At 35.6% G+C, this 27,540-nt stretch overlaps 1 protein-coding gene across 3 annotated transcripts in view; it reads left to right on the plus strand.

The window, feature by feature from the left end:
• Positions 1-22,349, plus strand: part of PARP1 (poly(ADP-ribose) polymerase 2) — a 104,962-nt gene extending 82,613 nt beyond the window's left edge. For all 3 annotated transcript variants that reach the window (XM_089995408.1, XM_089995409.1, XM_089995410.1), the window contains exons 17-20: positions 4,588-4,670; positions 4,808-4,945; positions 5,051-5,233; positions 22,032-22,349. In XM_089995408.1, coding sequence (XP_089851534.1) covers positions 4,588-4,670; positions 4,808-4,945; positions 5,051-5,233; positions 22,032-22,079 — 452 coding nt within the window. In that variant the 3' untranslated portion in view covers positions 22,080-22,349. The remainder of the gene's footprint in view (positions 1-4,587; positions 4,671-4,807; positions 4,946-5,050; positions 5,234-22,031) is intronic.
• Positions 22,350-27,540: the final 5,191 nt, after the last annotated feature.

Genomic DNA, 27,540 nt, shown 5'->3' on the forward strand with positions numbered 1-27,540 from the left:
AAATAATCTGAAGTCCCACCTAGAAGAACGTCTAGAATATCTAAACCTCCAGAAAAATTTGTGTCTTATGAATCTTTTTCACCTACGTATAGGGCCGCCATTACATTAATACAATCATATGTTGAACCATCATCCTATTCTCAAGCAAAAAATCATATAGAATGGATAGAAGCCATGAAAATAGAATTGGATGCACTAGAAAAGGCCAATACTTGGACGATACAAGATATTCCTCCGGGTAAGAAACCTATAGGTTGTAGGTGGGTATACAAAGTCAAAACCAAAAGTGATGGGACCCTGGAAAGATATAAGGCCCGTTTAGTAGCAAAAGGATATGCCCAAGAGTATGGCATCGATTATGAAGAAACATTTGCTCCTGTGGCCCGTATGACCACTGTTAGAACTTTAATAGCCTTGGCCTCCATTAGAACATGGCCTATCTTTCAATTAGATGTCAAAAATGCTTTCCTGAATGGGAATCTCGTTGAAGAAGTATACATGGAAGCCCCACCTGGTATTAGTATCCCTAAGGGTAAAGCTCTTCGTCTAGAAAAAGCTCTTTATGGTCTTAAACAGGCTCCAAAAGCTTGGTATGACCGATTTAGTCATGTTATGCTTGATATTGGTTTTCAACCTTGTTTAACTGACACTGCTTTGTTTGTTAAGAAATCTGATGCAGGCATCATTATTCTTCTCTATATGGACGATATGATCATCACCGGAGGCGACAAACAGGGAGTTGCAAATATCAAATCTCTTCTTAAAACTCACTTTGAAATGACTGACTTAGGTTTATTAAGATATTTTTTAGGCATTGAAGTTGCTTATTCCCCTCGGGGGTATTTGATATCTCAATCTAAATTTGCTCTTGATATCGTTTCCAGGTCTGGAATTACAGATGATAAGAAAGTAGACACTCCAGAAGTTGTCAATGTTAAAATGAAAATTGATGATGAAGAACTTCTTGATGATCCTACTCCTTATAGACAACTTGTTGGAGCTCTTTCTTATCTTTCCATTACTAGGCCAGATATAACTCATGCGGTTCATACAGTCAGTCAGTTTCAGCATGCTCCCACCTCCGTGCACATGGGAGCGATTTTGCGTATTATTAGATACTTAAAATCCTCTCTTTCACGAGGACTCTTCTTGTCTGCTTCATCTTCATTAAATTTAATTGCATATACTGATGCTGACTGGGGAGGTGATCCCAATAATAGACACTCAACTACTGGTTTTTGTGTGTTCCTAGGTGAAACCTTAATTTCGTGGAGGTGCAAGAAGCAGCAGAAAGTCTCTCTTTCCTCCACCGAAGCTGAATAGAGAGCCATGGCAACCACTACTATGGAGGTTGTTTGGCTCAGACGATTGCTAGCAGATATGGGAGCTAAAGCAACGCAAGCTTCAAAGATGTGCTGTGACAACAAAAGTGCGATCTACATTGCAAGCAACCGGACATTCCATGAGCGCACTAAACACATTGAGATGGACTGTCACTATGTCAGAGAGGAATACTTACATGGAACCATTGATCTGCCATATGTTACATCAGAATATCAATTAGCAGACTTCTTCACCAAGCCTCTCGCTGCTCCCAGATTTCACTTCCTCTTAGACAAACTTTCGCTCATTGTACCGTAAGTTTGAAGGGGAGTGCTAAAATGTAAACTGCAATATATATATATATATATATTATTTAATATTATTATATTTTCTTTTATTATTTTCTTTTTCTATTTTTTTATTTTCTTTTTTAGCATCTAGTTCAATAGAAACTAGATATTTTGATCCAGTCAAGTTCCTGTTGGAACTTGACTGTGCAAGTAGCTGTTGGACTGTAGTCCAATAGCTACAATAAATGCTGTCCAACAGCTATAATAATAAATGCTGTTGGACTGTAGTCCAACAGCTATATTAAGAGACGTTGGAATCCAACGTCTCTTTTTGGAGAGCTCAAAATGAGCTCTCCTCTCTCTCCCATTGTTTTGTATATATAGGGGTGAACCCCTTCAATGTAAATTACCATGCTTCTTAAGCATTTTGTTCATGAATAAAGTATTATTTATTTTTCAAGTGTTCTTCCCTTTATACCCTTTCAAGGGTCATGCTTGTAGTGTCTCCAATAGACACTTGTTTGTGAGTTATTTGTGCATTTGTTGAAGACCACCATTTCATTACATGTATGTATGTATGGTGTAATTATTGGTTACTATCAAAGATACATATTATTAAGGAGAAATCACTATTTTTCTTTTCTTTTTAGATTAGACCCTACATATAGGGATGCACATGAGACGGGCTTGGCATGTACAAGCTCGACTTGCCCAAAAAAAAACATGTATAGGCTAGGCTCGAGCTCATCCTGTGCTTGAACCGAGCCAAGCCTTAACGGGGCCGAGCTTAATCAGACTGAGCCTGAGTCTAGTCTGGGTCAGTGTTTCGCACTGCTGCTGCACAAAAAGCTCGGTCCGGGCTCACCAGGCACAAAGAGGGAGAGTCTTCCCCTCTCAGAGAGGAGAAGAGAGAGAGTCTTCCCCTATCTCCCCTCAATCGAGAAGAACGAGAAAGAAAGAAGGGAAGAACGAGAGAGAGGGGAAGAAGCGAGCTCCCTTTTTTTCTTGCTTACATGGTGGAAGTTGAGTATGGAGGGGGACTCCCACATGTAGCAGAGGGACCAGAGCTGGTCCTGCGATGGCGGGGGCGGTTGAGTGAGCGTGTTGCATTGGGGGCCCTCCTGTGGAAAGGGGAAGAGAGAGAGAGAGCGGCTCATGGCTATCAGACACCACCTCACTCTCTTCCTTCTTCTTCTTGTCTCCTCTGTTGTAGGTGAGAAGGCATCAGCCGGGCAGGGCACACCAGCGGGGAGGGCGAGGGGCGAGGGCCGGCAGAGGGGCGAGGGGCATTGGAGAGTCAAAGACCGACAGAGGGGAAATGCTTGTCGGAGGGGCACCGACACCAACGAGGGGGGAGGACGGGGCTTCCCAGAGAGAGAGAGAGAGAGAGAGAGAGAGAGAGAGAGAGAGAGAGAGAGAGAGAGAGAGAGGCGTGGACAGGGCTTGAGAAGGGGCTCAATTTTTTTATAATTAATATATATTTTATATTATATCAAATATAAATGCGAGCCGAGCCTTATCGAGCTTGGTAGGTCGATCAAGCTCGGCTCGTTTGCTCGGCCGAACCTCAAGACTTGGTTCAAGCTCGGCTCATTTACGAGATGAGCCGAGCCCGAGCTGGCTCGGTTCGCTGTGCATCCCTACTTGCATATGTGATCTTCATGCTCAATTCAATAGAAAATAAGTTCTTGATCCACACATTTTTTCCACGTAAGCATGTTTTTCACATGCTTCAAAAATCAATATCCTGCAATATCTCAATAATTTCACAGCTTAAAAATTTGTGTTTTTATGTCAGAAAGGCACAATAGAAAGTGTGATCTCTAGCAAAAACTTTGCTGAACACTTTCTTTGTTGTCTGATTTAATCTATATAGCCTGCCCCTATGATTTTCATGTCAGTGGTATGGTATCTTCAATGATAGCAAATATTTACCTAGTATATGTTATATATGTACTGTAATGAAAAGAGGCGGAAGCTCCAATGGAGTAAAAAGCACTCTTTAAGAGTGACCTTAAGAACCAAGAACACAAACACTATAAGTGCACACACAAAACTCTCAAAAGTAGAAAATGACTTAAAGTCATAAGTTGAATTTATTGAAGAAAGGAAGAGAAGGGTGAAAACCCCATACATACAAGAGGAGAATACCTCCTCTATTTATAGAGGAGGGAGGCTCAAAGAAGGGACCACAAGGGGGCTCCCTTGTAGTCGTTGGGAGCCCCAACGGTCAGAAATCTGACCGTTGGGGCCCCAACGACTACAAGAGTGGGGCCCTTGTGGTCTTACAAAAAGTAGAAAAATAAAAAAGAAAAAAGTAAAAAAGTAAAAAGGAAAAATACATTGTGGTTTTACAAGAATACCCCTATCGGGTATTTCACTAAAAAGGAAACAGTATATATATACATATATGTATATATATATACATACATATTTTAACATGTACATGCACCCACCCACCATATACTGTGTGTGTGCGCGTTTGCGCATGCACACACAGGTCTGTAGGCTTGTGGTATATGCAACTCAACTCTGCTCTTCTAGCAGAAAACAAATTTGTACCAGCAGTACCTATGTATACCATGTACTAGAAGATTTACCTATGTGACTGATATGAAAGCAGTGATTTACAACTAAGAATATAGTGCTGAGATCACAGTTAGCAAGGGTAGATTTTTCACCAAGGATGTACATCAGATATATGTAAATATGTTCTAATTTATGTTCTCATTTGCTTTGATATGCGTGCTTCTAACATTTGTAACTTGCTTACGTGACATCTCACCACTAATTATATTTCATTTTCTCGAAAAAAAACAGTTTTATTGAATTGAATGTGATGTTCCATCTGGATTGAAAGTTATCATGTCTGAAGAAGGGATCCAGGGAGCCTCTTGCTTGAATATTTTAAACAAATGGTGCATCTGTTTTCGATAATGTAGTTGATCAAATCCATAAATTTTTCACTTGACAGGTTCACGATTGACCAATTTTGTTGGTATCCTTAGTCAAGGACTGAGAATAGCCCCCCCTGAAGCTCCAACAACTGGATATATGGTTCTCTCTCTCTCTCTCTATCTATCTATCTATCTATCTATCTATCTATCTATATATATATATAGCATGCGTGCTTTTACCTATTTACAAAAATTAGATTCATGTTAGTGTTATTGATAAAGTGCTTGGATGTATAGTTTGGTAAAGGCATCTACTTTGCGGACTTGGTCAGTAAAAGTGCACAATATTGTTACACTGATAAAAAAGATCCAGTGGGTCTGCTGCTGCTCAGCGAAGTTTCTTTAGGAGAGGTTCATGAGCTTAAGAAAGCAACTGTGAGTGCTGTTTTGGGTCTTTAATCTAATGTTTTGATTTCAAGTTTTTTTGAAGTGCTTATATATGAAAGATGGTTGCCTTTATTTTTGCCTTTTTTTTCTCAGTATATGGAAAGTCCTCCTAAAGGAAAGCATTCAACCAAAGGACTGGGGAAAACAATGCCTAAACCATCGGAATATGAAAAATGGAGGGATGAAGTGGTGGTACCATGTGGCAGGCCTGTTCCATCTGGTATTCGGGCATCAGAACTCATGTACAATGAGTACATAGTTTATAATAAAGCACAGGTTAGTTGTTTTAAGATTTCACTTCCTTTCATTCTTGGTATCAGTAGGATCCTCTCTCTCTCTCCACACACACACACACACACACACTTTTTATTGGATCAAGATGCAACCTGCTCAAGGGCCGCAACACTCAAAGCACAATTGGATCAAGATGCACACATCAAACAAACACTTAAGCCAGGCCTATCATGGGACTTTTTGTGATGTCTTTCTATGTATTGTATGTAAGGCCTAGCCGTTGTACTATGTTCCAGTCTGTTTATGATTTTTATATGAAAATGGGCTCTCTTAGTCATGGTTATCTTAATGGATTATAGGCATTCAGTTTCTACTCTTCAAAATTGATTACTACTTTTAAGGCTATGATGAAGCTTTAGCAACAATGAAACGATTTAAAATGTTTTTCAATGGTTGGCTAGAACTATGCCAAATTGCCAACTAGAGACTGTAAATATGGTATCTTGGTTTATGACTGTTAGGATGACTAGGAAATAAAAGGGAGAGGAGCTAGGGTTAGAAGAGGTTCAAGGAAGGAGAGAACAAAATGTTCATTCTATTCGATATCGTGTGAGGAGCACACTCTTACATAAAGGGTCGACCCACTTAGAGTACATCAAAAGAAAAGATTTAAAAAGTCTAATATACTCCCTTCTGTGTAATGGTCTAATAAAGTTACTTTGCACATATTTATGCTACACTATATTACAGACTTTCAATACTCCCTTTCAAACTTGGAAGGATGTAAAGGAATGATTCCAAGTTTGAAAAGGAAAGACCTGAAATGCAAAGGAGAAAGACTTTTTGTAAACACATCTGCTATTTGATTCTTTGAGCTGACATGCTCTAAAGCTATAATCCCATCTTCATAAGCCCTTGTGTAATGACAATCTATTTCAATGCGCTTGGTGCAATTCTTGGTAATATGAATAGCGCTCATATTGTCCCAATATAGTTGAGTTTTCTTTTCACATGAAATTCCTAATTCCTTTAATAGCCATTGTATCCAAATAATCTTAGCTACAACTTGAGCCATTGCTCTGTATTCAGTTTTTGCAGTAGACAAAGCAACCCTTTGCTGCTTCTTTCTCTTCCATGAGATCAAAGAGCTTCTAAGAAAAACACAAAACCTTGTAGTAGAAAGTCGATCTCTAGTGGGGCCTTCAAAATCAGCATCACCTCAACTCTTTATCAGACGAAGACAAGAAAAACATGCCATAGTGCATAGAATCTTTGACATACCTGATGATATTGAGTACGGCTGCCAAGTGAACTGATCTGGGAGCACTCATAAATTGACTCACTACATGAACTGCTGAGTTATATTTGGTCTAGATATAGTCAAATATATTAGTGTCTCAACTAACTGCCGATATACTACATGATTTTCTAGCTTAACATCATCAATTGCCCTCATCTTCAAGTTTGCCTCTATGGGAAAATTTACTTATTTTGAGTCATCTGTCAGTCTTGCTTTTACAACCAAATATGTAACATACTTATGTTGGGACAAGTACAGTCCCCTTGGAGAGTAGGCTATCTCGAGCCCACGAAAATACTTTAAATGCCCCAAATCTTTCATCTTAAATATATTGGCCATCTTCTTTTTGGTCTCTTCGGTCTTCTTTATGTCATCTCTAGTGAGAATCATATCATATACATAAAAAAACAATATACATTTTCCAAAAGCAGAGGAAGACACAAACAAAGCAGGATCATGATGACTCTGCTCAAAACCAAGTGATCTTACTGCTGAATTGAACTTTTTAAACCAAGCTCGAGGTGTTTGTTTGAGACCATATAGAGCTTTGCAAAGCCTGCACACTCTGTCTTATGGATCTAGAATCTGAGTATCCTTGTGGTAATTCCATATACGCTTACTCTTGTAAATCCCCATTAAAGAATGCATTCTTGACATCCAACTGCCAAAGAACCCACTGCTGCATGATAGCTACCGCTACCAACGTAAGAATTGTGGTCATATGAGCCACAAAAGCAAAAGTTTTCGCAAAATCAATTCCAAAACGCTGATTGTACCCCTTAGCTTATACACCTATTTGCTGCCAATAATATTTTTCTTTGAAAGAGGTTTTACTAGTTTTCATGCTTGCATTCTTTCAAGTGTATTCATTTTATCAACCATGACTCTTTGTCACTCTTCCTTTTCTGCTAGCTCTGCATAGGACTCAGGCTCGACATATGAATAAATTAAGGCTAAAAAAGCACGATGATGAGGTGTAAAAGACTCATAGGACACAAAACGAGATGAAAGTACAATGACTCTAGAACTTTTATGTACCTGAGAAGATGCGAAAGAAGTTGATAACTCTAAGTTTTGTTGTTGTCCCGGATCAACTGTCGTAGGAATGAGATCAAGATTAACCTCTTCACTTTCCTACTCCACTTGATCTAAAAATGAAATTTAAATCACACCTTCATGTCTCCTTGAGTAGGTTTGACCAAACGTATCTTCTCTAGTTAGAACTTGCTCCATTTGACTCTCCATCTTATCTCTCCCACCTTTCCTTTCTTTAAAGGGAACTAAAAAGGATAAGTCGGTCTCATTTTTTGTTTTTTCTTCATACTGTCTAAAATATATCCCACTCTTCTGAAAAAATGCTTAGATACCCACACTTTCTTTTCAACTGGATCATAGCACTTGTATCCTTTTTGACCCTCTGTGAAACCAAGAAATCAACATTTGACAACTTTATGAGATAACTTGCCTCTGTATATGTCAGCTAGCAAAACAAAACATACACAACCAAGCACCTTCAACATATCATAAAGGGGGATATGCTTTTAAGTACTCTAGAAGACATACAATTTATCTGATAAATGCTTAGTTGAACTGCATCATACTTTGGGTAATTCTCTACCAAATAGAAGAGCTCTTGCTGTCTTCAAGATATGCTTGTTTTTTCTCTTAGCTACACCATTTTGCTAGAGTGTAAGGACAAGACTTTTGGTGAACCACTCCTCTATCTTGCAGGAATTTTTCAAACACAACTAATGTATTCACCACCAGAATCAGTACGCAGAGTTTTAATCTTAACTGCAAATTGATTCTCAACCGTGACACAAAAGGCTCTTAAAAATTTGAAAAAGATCACTTCTATTTTTTATAAAATATATTTATATAAACCTTGTACAATCTTCTATGAAAGTCATAAAATATGATGATCCTCCTTTTGACATAACAGGAGAAGGACCCCATACATCTGAATGTACCAAATCACAAGGACTTTCTAATTTCCTATCACTAGACTTAAATGGCAGAACATGACCCTTAGCCAATCTACAACTCACACAATTTTTAACATGATTTGATACAACTAGCTTGGATTTTTCAAAACTTTTTAAGGACACTAAACTTTGCAACCTATAGCTGAAAATATGCCCTCCCAGTCTCTGGTGCCACAAAACTGACTCATCCAAAATTGAAGCTCCATATCCGATTCCAGCTTCCTTATATCAATTCAGTACAGGTAGTATAGATCTCCTTTTCTATGTCTAATCCCAATCTTTTTTCCCAACTGCTGATCCTGCATAACACAATCATAGAAGAGAAGATAACATTATAATTACGTTTAGTAATTTTACCCACAATAATAAGATTCATAGCAAGGGATGAAAAATGGTAAACTTGAGAAAGATTGAATTTACTATAATTGAACCTATTTTGTAAACAAATATAGAAGAACCATTTGCAGTGCGAAAGATGCCACCGCGGAAATGAGAGTCCTCTAGGACAAACTCATGAGGTCTCATATGGCATGAAGCTCTACAGTCTATTAGCCAATCACATAAAGTACCAAAGGAGGAGCAAGAATGGAAGAGGAAGCATGACCAATGACTGACTGAGCAAGAAGCTGTAGTTGCTGGATCTGATGCTGAATCTTATGTTGAACATGCTCTAATCTTTGAAGCTGCCCACTACCCATCAGTTCACCACCAATCGATGAAGAACCAACTTCTCATCCTTGGGCATTATACCCTCACTCTCAGAAGAAGCATATGCACCACCTCTCTTTTTCTTGAGAATGAGAATAATTTTTCATATGACCAAAGCTTTTGCAATAGTGACATTGAGCAAAACTAAGGTCACATCTTCCGCCAAACCCATCTCTCCTTGTCCTCCAGACCTACCTCCACCTCTGCCACCCATCTGCCTAGATACAACCATGACATTATCCTATGAAGAGAATGATCCAAGAGACTTTATCTTCCAAGCCTTTCCCAACAACCATTGCTTTCAAGAAATCAGCCCAATATGCATAGTTTGTCCCATTTAACTTAATTGGGTTAATTTGAATCTCTTCCTTTTCTATGATACCACCAACAAACAATATTACAAAAAATAGAGGGAATTAAGCTTAAACACAAAACAAAATCACTAAATAAGGGCGGTCGACACCTTGAAAACCCTGAAATTAGCTTATCGCAAGCTATATATGCCCCAAATCTTGTTCAAATCTTCTCCAAAACCCCAAAACAACTGACCCAAACACTTTTTCCAACCTTCTATATAAAAAACGACCAAAATAGAACTGATTTGGGCTTTCAAAAACCAAAAACTGAGCTAGATTCAACGATTTTCTCAAATCTGGACTGAAACTTTCAATATACCCAGAAAATCTTGGAAAAATCACTAAAAATCCAAAACAAGTCCAATTCTAATGGGGTTTGATTTGTAAAACTTCTAAAATCAAACCCTAGCAAGTGAAGAAGCCAAACTAACCAAAACTTGTATGAACAGACCAGTCGTTCCTCCGAAGATGACATCAGCTGACGTAAGGCCTGAACCGAGTTCTCCTCCCAGATTCAGCTCCTCATCTTCCCTGCACACTCTGGGCTCTGATACAATGTTAGAATCACTAAGAAAGAAGAGGGAGAGGAGATAGGGTTAGAAGAGGTTTAAGGAAGGAGAGAACAAAATGTTCATTCTATTCAATATCGCGTGTGAGGAGCACACTCTTACATAAAGGGTCGATCCACTTAGAGTACATCAAAAGAAAAGATTTAAAAAGTCTAATATACCCCCTTCTTTATAGGGTATATACCAAGGTTGCCAGACTAGAAAGTGGAAGCGAGAAACGATATGGGAAGCGAACGAAGCAATGCATTTTAAAATATATAGGAAGTGGGAAGCGAGGAATACAAAAAAAATATAAGAATTGAATAAGAATCAAAATAAAACACAAATAAAAACTAAAATAAAAGTGACTAATACTAAATTTCATAATTTTTTAGTGTAATAATTAAATTTTTAACAAAATCTAAAAATGATAACTACCAATTTAGTGAAAGTACATGGAAGTGAGTAAGAAGAGTAAGAGAAAACACATTAAAAGCATGAAAAGTTGAGTAAAAGAACAAGAATAAATGAAGCGTGTGGAAAGCATAGGAGAAGCGTGGGGGAATCGAGGTTCTCATCAAGTTTCGGAAGCAAGGAGTATCACGCTTCCGAAGCGAGTTTCCGGGAAGCGAGTTTCCCACCTATCTAAGAAGCTTCCGGTAACTCTCGTATATACATAATGGTCTAATAAAGTTACTTTACACATTTATGCTACACTATATTACAGACTTTCAATAATAGCCACCATAAAATTGTTCTCTCTCTCTAAATGAAACATGCTACTGGATTTTTGGGGTTTCTTCGAAATTCTGACCATATAGATGTGAGTTATATGCTTGTTTTTATAGGAATCAGTTCTTGGAGCATTTGATTCCGATGCATGGATAAGTTTTTATAAGATTTCAAAAATCAATGGCCTACAATTTTCGTAAATTTTTGAGGCTCAGAATACTATTTTTCCATTCAAAATGCATGATCCAATTGTTGATTTCTAGTAAATCAATCTTGCTCAACACATCTGTTTGGTCAGAATTTTGAAAAAACAACGGAAATCTAATAAAATGATTCATTTAGCACTGTGCTATATTTAGCACGGATGTATTACCCATATATATATATATATATATATATATATATTACAGTCGTTTCTGAAATGAAATGGGGATCTTCGAAACACGAGCTTTGATTAACAAGAGCAAGTGTCAAGAATGACACTAAAGCATAACCCTTAAAAAGGGTATAACTGGAAACAAAATAAAAATAAAAATGTATTCTTTATTGATATGAAAAACCAATTGCTTAAGAAGCATTGGAGTGAAATACAAGAGGGGCTGCACCCCTTTATATACACAGCTGAAAGAGGACTCAATAGAGCTGTTGGGCACAGTCCAACAGCTCTATTTAGAGCTGTTGGAATGTGTCAGTCCAACAGCTCTATTAAGAGCTGTTGGACTGTGTCAGTCCAACAGCTCTATTGCTAGTCAAGTCTGGACAGGACTTGACTAGCAACAGTCATTCTAGTTTAAACTGAACTAGATGACATAAAGACAAAAAATAAAAATAAAGGAAAAAAATACAGAAAAGAAAGAAATTAAAAATGTATTTATATATATATATATAATAATATAATATTATTATATATACATATATGTACAGTTTTACATTTTAACACTCCCCCTCAAACTTACGGTACAATGAGCGAAAGTTTGTCTAAGAGAAAGTGAAATCGGGGAGCAGCGAGAGGCTTTGTAAAGAGGTCTGCTAACTGATATTCTGAAGTGACATATGGCAGATCAATTATCCCGTGTAGATATTCCTCTCTGACGTAGTGACAATCCATTTCGATGTGTTTGGTGCGTTCGTGGAATGTTCTGTTACTGGCAATGTAGATCGCACTTTTGTTGTCACAACACATTTGTGAAGCCTTTGTTGCTTCAACTCCCATGTCAGCAAGCAGTCGTCGGAGCCAAACTACTTCCATGGTCGTGGTTGCCATGGCTCTGTATTCAGCTTCGGTGGATGAGAGAGATACCTTCTGTTGCTTTTTACACCTCCACGAGATTAATGATTCCCCTAAAAAGACACAAAAGCCAGTGGTTGAGTGTCTGTTATTGGGATCACCTCCCCAATCAGCATCAGTATATGCAATTAAATCAAGAGAAGAGGAGGAAGATAAGAAAAGTCCTCGTGAAAGAGAGGACTTGATGTATCTGATAATACACATGACTGCTCCCATATGAACAGAAGTAGGAGCATGTTGAAATTGACTTGCTGTATGAACAGCATGTGCTATATCTGGTCTGGTAATGGATAGATAGGAAAGTGCCCCGACAAGCTGTCTGTAAGGAGTAGGGTCTGCAAGAAGTTCTCCATCATCAATCTTCATTTTAACATTAACAACTTCTGGAGTGTCAACTTTCTTATCATCAGTAATACCAGACCTGAAAACAATATCAAAAGCAAATTTAGTCTGAGATAATAAATATCCTCTAGGAGAATAAGCAACTTCAATGCCTAAAAAATATCTCAACAAGCCCAAATCAGTCATTTCAAAATGAGATTTAAGAAGTGTTTTGATTGTTTCAACTCCCTGTTTATCGCTTTCGGTGATGATCATATCATCCACATAGAGAAGAAGCACAATGATCCCTGCATCAGAATTCTTAATAAACAAAGCAGTGTCAGTTAAACAGAATTGAAAACCAATATCAATCATAACACGACTAAACCTATCATACCAAGCTTTTGGTGCTTGTTTAAGTCCATAAAGAGCTTTTTCTAAGCGAAGGACTTTACCCTTAGGAATACTTAGACCAGGAGGGGGTTCCATATATACTTCTTCAACTAGCTTTCCATTTAAAAAAGCATTTTTGACATCCATTTGAAAAATAGACCATTTTTTGATAGAAGCTAAGGCAATTAAGGTTCAGACAGTAGTCATACGAGCCACCGGAGCAAAGGTTTCTTCATAATCAATCCCATATTCTTGAGCATAACCTTTGGCTACTAAACGGGCTTTATATCTTTCAAGAGTACCATCACTCTTGGTTTTAATTTTATAAACCCATCGACATCCTATAGTTTTCTTCCCTGGAGGAAGATCTTGAATATTCCATGTAGAAGCCTTTTCAAGTGCATCTAATTCAACTTTCATGGCTTCTATCCATTTGATATCATTTTTTGCTTGAAAATATGTGGATGGTTCTTCATATGAGTGAATTAATGCAATAACTGCTCTATATGTGGGTGAGAAAGACTCGTATGATACAAACTTTTCTGGAGGCCTCGAGATTCGGGATGATTGTCTAGTTGGAATGTTAGAATATTTCTCAAGTGCACATGGAGTATTAGACTCTTGTCGCCTGGAATATTGAATACTAGTATCTCTATGAACTTCTTCATTTTCAACATTAAGATCAATAATTCTTGGATCATCATCAAAGTTACAATCAAGGTCATATTCATCAGATGTTGATGTTAGATCTAGCAAAAAGGAGTACTCAGTGACGTCTTTTAATTTTCTAAAATCAAAGAAGCTCTCCTTTTCAAGAAAGGAAACATTTCTAGACACATATAGTTTATTATTTTTGAAGTCAAAACATCTATAACCTTTCTGGTTTTCAGCATATCCTAAAAAAGCACAGGGAATCGCACGAGGGGAAAGTTTATCATTTTTGTCAGTAAATATGAAACATTTGCACCCAAATATTCTTAATCTAGAGTAGTCTGGAGAAATGTTCATAAGTTTTTCAATGGGAGTGATATTTTGTAACGAAGAAGATGGCATCCTATTAATGAGATAGGTGGCAGTTAAGGCAGCTTCTGCCCAAAAGTCTTTAGGGACTTGATTTGCTATTAATAAAGTTCTAGTGGTTTCTATAATATGGCGATGTTTTCGTTCTGCCAGTCCATTTTGTTGAGGTGTATAAGGACAAGATCTTTGATGTGTGATGCCATGCAATTTAAGATAATTTTGAAAATCTGTGGATAAAAACTCTCCCCCTGAATCTGTGCGAAAAATAGTAATATCATTTTGAAATTTGTTTTTAACCATATTATGAAAAGTTTGAAAGTATGAAAATACTTCAGACTTATGTTTGAGAAAGTACATCCACGTATGTCGGGAGAAATCATCGACAAAAATAACATAGTAAACAAATCCTCCTTTAGAAATTACTGGTGCAGGACCCCAAACATCCGAGTGTATTAATTCAAGTGGTCTTGAAGAGAAAAAGGTTCTGTTCTGAAATGGCAATCTTTTCATTTTGCCGAGAATACAATCTTTACAATCAAATGATTCAGAGTTACAAAATTTCCCTAGATTTGGAAAATGTTGGATTTTGGCTATATGTGGGTGACCAAGTCTCTTATGCCACAGTTTCAACTCTATTTTTTGAATATTATAACAAAAAGCTTTCTTCGGCATTTCCAAAAAATCCATGTAATAGAGTCCTCCTTCTCTATGGCCTTCCCCAATCAGCTTGCCTGACTGGCGATCCTGTACCCAACAACCATGAGAAGAAAAAGAAATATTACACCCATAATCAGAAATTTGAGATACAGATAAAAGATTTAAATTTAATTTGGGAACATGTCTAATTTCTGGAATAAAAAAATTTTTTGTTTTATAATTTTTTTCAAAATCTCCTATTCCTTCTATTTCAAGAGAAGTCCCATCAGCAGTAAAGACCTTTGACACACTTGTTTTATTTTTAACACATTTGGATAGACTTTGATTATTTGGGGTCATATGAAAAGATGCACCAGAGTCAAGAAGCCAAGAAATTTTACTTAAATCAGAAAAAGATGAGGCTGCTGCGCCGGTTGAAGCTTCAGATGAGGAAGAGGCACCTTTGATGAGAGGCTGAAGGATCTCCATTAGTTGGGCCAGGGAAACTGGTGCATCCTGATCTTTAGGCTCCGATCCAGCAATTGCAGCTCTTTTTTCTCTCAGCTCCTTAAGTTTGGGACATTGTGGCCTGTAGTGTCCCGGTTCATGACAGTGATGACAAATAACTTTCTTCTTATCATAGTCACCATTTTGTCAGTTAAAGTGAGGAGGCCTATATGATCGAACATGATTCCCTGGTCTAGACACGGCTAAAACGGAATCATCTTCAATTTTTAAAGAACCTTTCCGGAGACGATTTTCTTCCATTGTTAACTCTTCAATAGTTTCAACAATAGAAGAAATTTTTCCCCGGTGAAGTAGGGCCGATTTAGTGGTTTCAAATTCCGGCCTTAATCCAGTGATAAACTAGAAAAAATGTTCAACATCGAGTTGTTTCTGACGAAGCTCGATGTCTTCGACACAATGCCACTTTGGTTCTAAAAGGGAAAGTTCTTCCCAAAGTTCGGACAACCCATTGTAATATTCACGAATAGTTTTGTCTCCTTGTGTCATCATTCGAACTTTTTCTTGGAGGTTGCACACGTGTGCAATATCTTTAAGGGAATACATATTCTTAAGGTATTCCCATGCCTTATCGGCATGATCAAATTTGGCAAGACTTGAGCATTTTTTAATGTCAACGCTATTGATAAGCCATGACATTATCTTCGCATGAGATATTCTCCATTTTTTCCATTTCTTCTCGTATGAGGCAATAGCCTTGATTTTCTCTTCTTCCGATAGAGGGACGTCTTTATCTCCCTCCTTTTTAGTAAGAGATAGCTTAGGTTCCGAATCAGAACCATCCACAATCCCCCATAAGCCTTTTCCCCATATATGGTGCTTCATGATTGAAGCCCATGTTACATAGTTCGTATCGCTTAGTTTCATAGGCATGATGGTGACTTTATCATTGTCATCCATCGATTACAAGGAGAGAAAGAATAGGGATAGAAGAGAAACAAGAAGGAAAATGAGAAAGAAAGAAAAAAAAAACAATACAACAAGATGTGAAATCTTCTCCAATGAAGTGATAAAACACTTCTCTTCAAGTGGCGAACACTTTTGCAAACGGGCACGGAAACCGAGGCAGCTTTTCCTCAAGATTTAGTACTTCCGCGGCTCTGATACCATGAAATGAAATGGGGATCTTCGAAACACGAGCTTTGATTAACAAGAGCAAGTGTCAAGAATGACACTAAAGCATAACCCTTAAAAAGGGTATAACTGGAAACAAAATAAAAATAAAAATGTATTCTTTATTGATATGAAAAACCAATTGCTTAAGAAGCATTGGAGTGAAATACAAGAGGGGCTGCACCCCTTTATATACACAGCTGAAAGAGGACTCAATAGAGCTGTTGGGCACAGTCCAACAGCTCTATTTAGAGCTGTTGGAATGTGTCAGTCCAACAGCTCTATTAAGAGCTGTTGGACTGTGTCAGTCCAACAGCTCTATTGCTAGTCAAGTCTGGACAGGACTTGACTAGCAACAGTCATTCTAGTTTAAACTGAACTAGATGACATAAAGACAAAAAATAAAAATAAAGGAAAAAAAATACAGAAAAGAAAGAAATTAAAAATGTATTTATATATATATATATAATAATATAATATTATTATATATACATATATGTACAGTTTTACATTTTAACAGTTTCTACATATAATCTAGTAGGAAACACCATTTTTTCAACCTTTTTGCTATTATTTTGTGGTTCTAAACTCACAGATGTGATCTACATAGTTTGTTTAGTTGAATATAGGTTTTGGATCATATATTTACCAAGTAAGCAGGTTTTTCAAGGGCTTCAAAAATCAACGGCACACAATGTCTGAATTTGATAGAATCAAAAGATCATATATTTTGAAAATATCGCGATATTAAAGTTGTAAAATGGGGAAACGATATTAAAGGTAAAATATCATGATATTTTTAAAATATCAGCAATTTATATATATTGTGATATTATAGCTAACACAATAGTTGCTTTTTTAAAAGTTAAAAGTGTTAGTGTAGGTGTATTTGGGGATTTTTGAAAAAAGGGGATACATGTCTTTACTGAGTTTTTAATAGGTTAGTTTTGTTATAAAATGTATAACTTTTTGGTTTAAGGTTACCTTTTAAAACTTTTAAGAAATGTAAGGGGTCTTTTGACCTTGACCCCGACATTCTCGAGTTCTCAACAGGTTGCGTTGACAGGGAAAAAAAGAATGAAGGACAGGAATAAGAGGAAAGGAAGGAAGGAAGGAAAGAAGAAAGTGGAAGGGAAGAAAGGAAAGTAGGGAAAGAAAAGGAAAGGGGGCGTGTCTCGTCGGCTGCCCTGCGACAAGGGAAGAAAGAAGGAAGGAAGGGAAGGGAAGAAAAAAAAGGAAGAAAAGAAAGTGGAAGGGAAGGAAGAAAAGGGAGGATACCAATATTTGTGACTATGATATATACATAGTCACATGTATCGTAAAAGGTAATTTCTTGGCGAGGGTATTTCTCAGAGAGATTTTCAAAAGTTGATAAATCTCGAGAAAATCTTGGGAGTTTAAAAAATTGAAAAAAATATAAATAACAACAAACAACAACAACAACAACAACTACGCCTTCGTACCAAAACAATTGGGGTAGGCGATATGAACCAAAAAAGAAAATCATTCTGGGTCTTCCACATGAATCCTTCTCCTCCAATCATTTCTATCCAATGCCATGTCTTCAGTGAGGTTCAAAGCATTCATATCCTTTCCTATCACCTCCATCCATGTCTTCCTAGGCCTACCCCGACCTCTTTTAACTAATATATTTTCCCATTTCTCCATCCTTCTAACTGGAGCATCATCAGGCCTTCGCCGAATATGTCCAAACCACCGTAAACGATTCTCTCTCATCTTATTTTCAATGGCTGCAACGCCTACCTTCTTACGTATCTCCTCGTTCTGAATCTTATCTTTTATTGTATTTCCAGACATCCATCTCAGCATACGCATCTCAGCTACACTCATTTTTTGAATATGATGTCTCTTGGCAGCCCAACATTCCGTACCATAATAAAGTGGTCCTAATAATAGTCCTATAAAACTCTCCCTTCAACCACAATGGCATTCTACGATCGCACAACACTCCAATTGCACTTTTCCATTTCATCCACCCAACCTTTATCCTATGATTTACATCTCCATCAATTTCTCCATACTTTTGAATGATAGATCCCAAATATTTGAAACAATCATCCACCGGTATTTCTTGCTCACCAAGCTTCACTACACTCCCATCACTACTTCGTTGCTTACTAAACCGACATTCCATGTATTCTGTCTTACTCTTACTCAACTTAAAACCTCTTGCTTCCAATGTCTGTCTCCATAATTCTAACTTAGCATTAACCCCAGCTCTAGACTCATCAATCAAAACAATATCATCAGCAAACAACATACACCACGGCACATTTTCTTGAATTGATCTCGTAAGCTCATCCATCACTATAGCAAATAGGAAAGGGCTTAAAGCAGATCCTTGATATAACCCCAACCATTATATGAAAATTGGTTGTCACCCCTCCACAAGTGCGGACATTGGTTCCTACTCCTTCGTATATATCTTTAATTATACTAATGTACTTGAGAGAAACACCTTTCTTCATCATTGTCCACCAGAGAACGTCCCTAGGTACTCTATCGTATGCCTTCTCCAAATCAATAAAAACCATATGTAAATCTATGTTCCTCTCAATAAGTTGTCTAAGAAGATGTATAGCTTCCATAGTTGATCTTCCAGGCATAAAACCAAATTGATTCTCCGATATCATGACAACCTAGACTCAATTACCCTCTCTCAAAGTTTCATAGTATGACTCATGAGTTTTATACCACGATAGCTTCTGCAATCTTGTATATCACCCTTATTCTTATATAGAGGCACCAAAGTACTCTTCCTCCACTCATTAGGCATCTTATTTGTCCGCCAAATCTTGTTAAAAAGATTTGTCAACCATTCTAAACCTTTCTCTCCCAAGCATTTCCAAGCCTCGATAGGTATACCATCTGGGCCAACTGCCCTTCTTGATTTCATTTTCTTCAAAGCCTCTGCAATTTATTTCTTTTGAATCTTACGCATGAAGTCACGATTCATCTCATGAAAAGGAATGGAAAAGTCTCCAAGATCCTGAGCATGACTTTCATTAAATAGCTTATCAAAATAATCTTTCCATCTCTCCTTAATCTCCTCATCTTTGACTAAAACCCTTTGCGTTTCATCTTTGATACATCTAACCATACCTAGATCCCTCGATTTCCTATCTCTCATCTTTGCAAGCCTATAAATATCATTTTCGCCCTCTTTGGTATCCAACTTGTCATAAACCTCCTTATATACCTTATTCTTAGCGTTCCGAACTACTTTTTTAGCTTCCTTTTTTGCTATCATATACTTTTCCAAATTCTCATTATCACGACTCTTAGATTTCTATAACACTCTCTATTAACGTTAATAGCTAATTTGACATCCTCGTTCCACCATGATGTATCCTTACCTAGCGTTGCACCGCCTTTAGACTCACTCAATACCTCCTTAGCCACCTTTCTCATGCCACCTGCTATCTTATTCCACATTGATTCTGAATCCTCCTCCATATACCAATCAACGTCCTTAACTACCTGCTCTATAAACATTCCTTGTTTAGCTCCTTTCAGTTCCCACCACTTAATTCTAGGATCTATCCTATGTCTATCCCTTTTGCGGCATTGTCTAATTCTAAGATCTAAAATTAAGACTCTATGTTGTGTAGCTGTACTTTCTCCCGGTATAACCTTACAATCGATGCAACAACCCCTATCTCTCTTTCTAAGTAGGAAAAAATCTATCTGACTCGTATTAACCCCACTTTTAAATGTTACTAGGTGAGACTCCCTCTTCCTAAACCAAGTGTTTGCTAAGATCATATCATAGGACAAACCAAAATCTAAAATCCTTTCTCCACTTTCGTTTCTTTCTCCTATACCATAGCCTCCATGGATACTCTCAAATCCATCCCTACTAATGCCTACATGCCCATTAAGGTCACCGCCGATGAAAAGTCTTTCTCCATAAAATATCCCTTGTACTACTCCATCTAAATCTTCCTGAAATTGACGCTTAATGGAATCATCTAAACCTACTTGAGGTGCATAAACACTAATAATATTAATAATATCCGTACCTAATACTAATTTAATAAGTAAAATCCTATCACCCTTCCTACGGACCTCAACTACATTATCTATAAACTCACGACTCATAACAATCCCTACTCCATTCCTATTCCTATTTATTCCTGTATACCAAATCTTATATCCCCAAGGTTATATCACTTTTGCTTTCTCACCTACCCATTTGGTCTCTTGTAGACATAAAATATCAATCTTTATCCTACACATAACATCTACTAACTCTACCAACTTACCAGTTAAAGACCCTATGTTCCAAGTGGCTAACCTAATTTTATGGTCTTGGACTAACTTCTTTACCCCCACTCGTCCAACAAAGTGAGGGAACCCTTGCCTATTTGACACCACACCCGGGCGCCGGTATGACGCTTCGCTTACGGGCGACGACCTAGCAACCCTTGCCCATTTATCACTGCCTCCGGGCCTATAGAGTATAGCGCGTCGCTCAGTAGGGAACGCCCCAACGAAATTCTCATATTGGTTCATATTCATAGGGTATGACTAAGTTTTTATGCTGGCTGTCACAGGCCTACCACAACCCTCCTCCTTTATCCGGGCTTGGGACACAGGCGGAGTTAAATAACAACAAAAAATAAGAAAATAACAAGTTTTGCATTATTTTTCTTTAAAAAATATAAAAAAACATGTTTTAAAGGTTTTAAAATATAAAATAAACAAAAAAAATAGGAAATTCAAACTTAAAATAAAAAAAAGAAATTTTCTCAAAAAATATCGCATTATTATTGCGATATTTTGTTTTTGGCGATGTTATATATTCTTGATATTATCGGCTACATTGAAATAGCCGATAATATCACGATGTTTTCAAAATATCGGTGATATTGATGATAATGATATATATTCCTAATTTTCAATTTTTTCAATTTTTTTTTCATTTTATTTTTAAAATCTTGAGATTGATTGAAAAACCTATAATATCCCAATATTATACCTCGCCGATATATATACATATATCACTGCCATCTATATTGTCGTGATATTATCGGTTATTTCAAGGTAGCCAATAATATCGGGGATATATCGCGATATTTTCAAAATATCACTAGAAACAAAATATCATGATAATATTTGCGATAATATCACAATATTTTTTGAGATTTTTTTTAGAGTTTGCATTTTCTATTTTTTTTCCTTTTATACTTTAAAACCTTTAAAACATGTTTTTATATTTTTGAAAAAAAAATAATGCAAAAATTATTATTTTCTTAGCTTTTTTGTTATATTTTTTCCAATTTTTTAAACTCCTGAGATTTTTCTGAGATTTATCAACTTTTGAAAATCTCTCCAAGAAATACCCTCACCGAGAAATTACCTTTGACGATATATATATATATATATATATATATATATATATATATATATATATATATATATATATATATATATATATATATATAGAGAGAGAGAGAGAGAGAGAGAGAGAGAGAGAGAGAGAGAGAGAGAGAGAGAGAGAGAGAGAGAGATCCTAAAAAGTGTCCTAAATGCTTTTAAAAAACATAGGTGCATGCTTTTTTTGCTTAATCATAACTTCAAGATGATTTCATCATTGCTTATTCATCAAAAAACATGCTTTGGATTGAATCGATTCAATGAAAAACCTTGATTTTTATTTCACCAAGTTTTGGTTCAATATGTGCTGTTGATTTCAATCACTCTAAATGCACATCTAAACACAAAGTACTTAATCTAATACATGTTTTCTACTAAGTTATAGAGAATACGTCTGTGAGTTCAGATTGAGCAAAAACTTGAGACTTGTATCCTTTCTCTCTCTCTCTCTATATATATATATATATGTTTGTGTTCATGTATATATGCTTTACCTTCGATTTGTTGCTTGGCAGGTTAAGATGCAATTTTTGCTTAAGGTCAGGTTTCATCACAAGAGGTAATGAGCTTTTACTTGAGGCTATTTTGGGGGGCAATGCAACATCTTTGTTATTTGACATGGTTATTCATGTAAATTTTGTAGCGCGTATGCCGTTAGTCCTTTTTTGTCTTTAATGAGTTTGATGTAAGTTAAGAGGGTCAGAGTCAGGCAGTTTAATCTTGATTTTCTAATCTGCCTCAATGGTCTTTTTGGTTCAGTATTTTAAATCTGCATCTGATCCACAATGTAGATAGACGTTCTTATATAATCTGTTTCATGACAATGTTATATAGCTTTGTGGTGCGTTTATTTTTGTGTGTGTGTGTGCACGCACATGCACTAGAAACTACGCATGTTCCACTACATACGACATGGGGTATGCCTGACATGTTAAATGCCAAATATTTGATTGCATCCGATGCAGTCAATCCCACATTTGAATTGGATGTCGTCAGAGGGGTTAATCCTGATTGGCTAATCTGCCCCAACTATCACCTTTTTCGTTCTACATTTTGCATTTGTATCCAATCCGCACAAAGTATCTAATACGCATAAATGATACATGCCTTCAGATATGATATGTTTTATAGTAATATGGTTATGTTTGTGGTAGATTTGTTGAGAGAGAGAGAAATCATTTGGTAATGGCGCCATTAAGCACAAATGCCTTTGGAACTTCATGGCATAGGTTATTTTGATCCAATCTGACCTGGATAGATGCACCATGTTTAAAATAGTGGGGATCAACTTTTGGATCATGTTTTTTTGATGAGAAACATGATTTCATGATCTGAAAAAACATGGCACATTTTAGGCAATTGAGTTTTGAAGTCTTATGAAAACCTGATTGTGTCATAATCCCAATAACCTATTCCCACTGATAAAAACACGTAGATCCATCAAAATAATGAAAACTATAAAAGCTCATTTTCCTCATGTCATTATTAAATGTTTCCCATATATGTATATATATATATATATATATATATATATATATATATATATATGCTTTTTTGCAGTTCCAACCCCATGAATGTGTTGGGCATGGTAGATTTATGAGGAATCCACACTTGGATCATGTGTTTTGGATGAAAAAAATGATATTTGGAGCCTAAAAAAATTACAAAGATTTTGGACTTTGGATTTTTTAACCTTATAAAACCCCCACCCATGTGTAGGAATCAAATACTTCAAGAGCTGATCCCTATAAAATCAAGTACATAGATCACATCGATCAAGTTGGAATTTAAAAATAAAATAATTAACCCAAAAAACCATTAAGCATGTATCATTAATCACCTATGCTCTCTCTTTCTCTCTCTCTCTCTCTCTCTATATATATATATATATAACATTGGAAATGCGTTCCTTGGAAAACTTTATAATTTTAAAAAATTTGCTTGATGTCCAAAATCACAAATGTCTAGTATTAAAATGATCATTTTAACCTTCGCATGAGCGATTTTTCTTAAGATATGCTAATTTTTTCTCAAATATGTGCTCAAGTATTGCATTTAAGATTTGTGATAGACTTTGTCATTGTTTTTTTTTTACCAAAAAAAATGAAGGATTTTAGAAAAATACATAAAAGAATAAAAAAACTAGATAAAAATATATTTTCAATGACACTTGATTCGCTGAAAATTGATGAATGAACATTGAGATATAACCTTGACATTGTTCTTAAAACATGGGAACAAGTATGGTTGTACTAATCTTGATTATTCTATACTATATGTTAGTCACTTGCATAAAAAATTTGAAACAATAATACAAATGATAGAGGCAGATCAAATTGTTAGCTTTCCATGCCACAAAGATTACTTTGATATAATGAGCAGTTGAGGAGAAATGTCTTCTGAATGACTATTTAATTGTTCAAATACTCAAATATGCGATTTGTTTTTTAAATATATGTTTTTTGTCCTAAATATGTGAATTTCTTCTTAAATATATGATTTCCACCCAAATATGTGAATTTCCTCGCAAGTATGTTATTTTTCTCTCAAATATATGATTTTCTCTTAAATTTGTATTTTTTTAAAAATATTTGAGAGAAAAATCATATATTTAGTATAAAATTTGCATGTTTGAGGAGAAAATTATATTTAGGAGGAAATTCACATGTTTTGGAGAAAAATCATATATATTTAGGAGAAAAATCACATTTTTAAGAGGAAGTTCATATATTTAGGAGAAAATTGTATATATAGGAGGAAATTTAATTGTTTAGGAGGAAATTCACATATATTTAAGAGAAAATTTATACATTCACATATTTTTTGCAGAACACTCTTTGTTCTCATATCTGTATCTCTCTTCTTTGATGTCAAAAACCTATTTTTTACGATCACTGAAAGTTGAAACATAGGCCTATAACTTTCTTGTTTTGAGTAAAAGTTGAAACTCCTTTAGGATTTTCATTTTTAAGTACTAAAATCATAACAAAAATATACTTTGCAGACTTATACTCTGCAGACTGGAACAACCAAATAATATATCTTTTAGATGTTTTTTTTCAACAACTTATTAGATAAATGTGATCTTGGTAGGGTTGGAAAACTAATGCCTCAATTTGTCTATCTTTTTTATTATATTGTTAGATTTATGACGTAAGGGGCAAAAAAATAGCATATAATAATTGAGTTTAACACAATTGTGCCTGTTCATCTCTTATTTTAAGAATACTGTCAGGGTTGTATCTCAGTGCCTGTTCATCATTTTCTTACAAAGCAGGTGTAATTTAAAATATATTTTTGTTTAGTTTCTTTGTTCTTTTTTGTGTTTTTTTAGAATCCTTCATTTTTCTAGGTCAAATATTAATAAGAAAGTCTATTATAAATAATGCATGCAATACTTGGGCACATTTGGGAGGAAAACCACATATTTAACATAAATTCGCTCATGTGAAGGTTAAAATGGCCATTTTAACACTAAACATTTGCAGTTTTAGACATCAAGTAGATTTTAAAAAATTAGGGTTTTTCAGAAAACACATCATTTTTGTTGTACAGTAGCATCATTTTTCAACATTGGAACTCATAGGAGGAGGTTGTTTTGACCAAATCTAACCTCATGGATGTATTCAACATGGTTAAAATAGTAGGAATTAACCCTTGGATTATAGTTTTTTATATGAAAATATGTGTTTTAATGTTTATTTTTTTTTACATTATAGGCCATTGATTTTTCAACCCTTATAAAATATGACATATACATTACAAAAGTGTTATCAAAAGGTTAGTAGGGTTCGATGTAAAAAAAAAACCCTGAAAAAACATATTATATTTTTTTATTAGAGGGTTCCTTACCCATAAGAGTAGTAAACATTACTCCATATATATACGAAAAATGATTGTAATGTACGACAAATTTGATGTGTTTCCTTTCCACAAATTTTGAAATCGGTTCGATGTCCAATTTTGTAGGTTCTTAACTTTTTTAGGACCTTTTACCCTCAACACATGCATTTTTTTCTCAATTTTTTGTGCATTACGTCGCAACACTCTCATCTCACTAAAAATAAAATTTGCATGATATGTTTGCAGAAATAATAAATTTTGTATAAATAGTACAAATATCGTGACACTGCTTGTGAAAGTCTCTTACAAATTTTGTCAAGTTTCTCATTGGTGGTTGCAAAAATCTTCCTTTCAATATGTAATTCATAAAAGGTTTGTAGAATTCATGGTTTTTTGCATGTTGTCGACTTATAGCGATACAAAATTTCATTTTAGCATGCGAATTTGCGTATATATATATAGGCGATTAGAGTACGAATTTCATGAAGTGTCACGTTGGTTGTTGCGAAAGTCTACTTTTGATGCAAAATTCATAAAAAGTTTGCAGTATACACGAACTTTTGTATGTTGTCGACTTTAAGCGATGCAAAATTTTGTTTAGCGTACGAATTTACCTATATATATATATATATATATATATATATATATATATATATATATATATATATATATATATATATAGGTGTTTAGAGTGCAAATTTTATCAAGAGTTTCATGTTGGTAGTTGTAAAATGCCTAAAATGTTTGCAAAATTTTTGGAAGGTTTGTGAAAATCGTGAAGTTTTGCATGAGGTGATGTAAAATTCCTTTTCAGTGTGAGAACTTCGTAAGCTCCTTGAGGAATTTCTAAAAAGTTTGTGGTATTTTGATACGATCGTTTTCCACACATTGGTTAAAGAATGGATAAAAAAAATGTTTTTCTAATTGTTTAATTTATGATTAAAGAATTTCTATGCCACTTAGTGTTTCGTCCACAATCACTAGAATTGTGATTGTTTATGAGATATGAGAGAGAGGGACAAATAGAAAATAAAAAGCTGAAATATTGGCATGAGTTAGTTACTTTACATGGTTTCAAGTTATCTTTGCATGTATATTATTCATTATAATTTGTTGTTTTCATTAGTCTCTCATATTTGCATGTGAGTATTCATTTTTCACCTTGTTTCCTAAAGCATTGGTATGCCTCTATCCTCGATTTGGTTATACTTGGAAACACTATCCATTTGTCATTTTGTTTTTTACATTTGCACGCGAGTGTCATGTTTTTTTGTTGCATTTTCAGAAGTTTGAATACTGTTTGTACTGCATTTATGTTATTGCAGAAATTTCTTATTTTGAATATTGCAATATGACACTAAAGAAGAGGAAAAACACAACCTACACTACACTTTTCAAAGAAGAGTAAAAGTATTTTACATCTACAACTTGAAGGACTTGATGATCCTTACACAGTGAATCATATTTCTATATAATAAGCTTGCCCACTGAGTAGAGAGGGAGCATGCTTCGTGGCCAAAAATCTGAGTGTCATATGTAATGTATAAAAAGACACCTTTGCCAAACTACATCATAGAAGTCTTTGCTTAACCCAACAATGAACAAAAAAAGAATTTTGCATCACCTCATGCAAAACTTCATAATTTTCGCAAACCTTTAAAAAAATTCACAACCACCAATGCAAAACTCTTGGTGAAATGCGTACTCTAAACGCCTATATATAAAGGTAAATTCACAAGCTAAAACGGAATCTCGCATTTGGCTTAAAGTCGATAGCATGTGAAAGTCCATGAATTCCATAAACTTTTCATGATTTTCGCATCGAAAGTAAAATTTCATAACCACCAATGCAAAACTCTTGATGAAATTGAAGATACGTTGGACAAACTTTCGCCGTTGATCATGCCCGATCAAATGGCGACAATTCATCATTTTTTTTTGCACGCTCCAGGGATTTAGCAACGGTCATGACCACCGCTAAATCTCTAGGCAGAAAAATGACATTTAGTGCAGTTCAAAACCACCACTAAAGGTCCTTTTTTTGAAAAAAAAAACATGCAGCATTATGCCACACGTTCAAAGGAAAACCCAATCGAAGATACAGGTTTTCATATATATATATATATAGGGCCCGTTCTTACGACTGGGTTGAAAATCGAGAGATATGCTGACGAAAGTAAA

The sequence above is a fragment of the Nuphar pumila genome, chromosome 2 (assembly GCF_984573655.1).
Source record: "Nuphar pumila chromosome 2, dmNupPumi1.hap1.1, whole genome shotgun sequence".
Classification (NCBI taxonomy): Eukaryota; Viridiplantae; Streptophyta; class Magnoliopsida; order Nymphaeales; family Nymphaeaceae; genus Nuphar; species Nuphar pumila.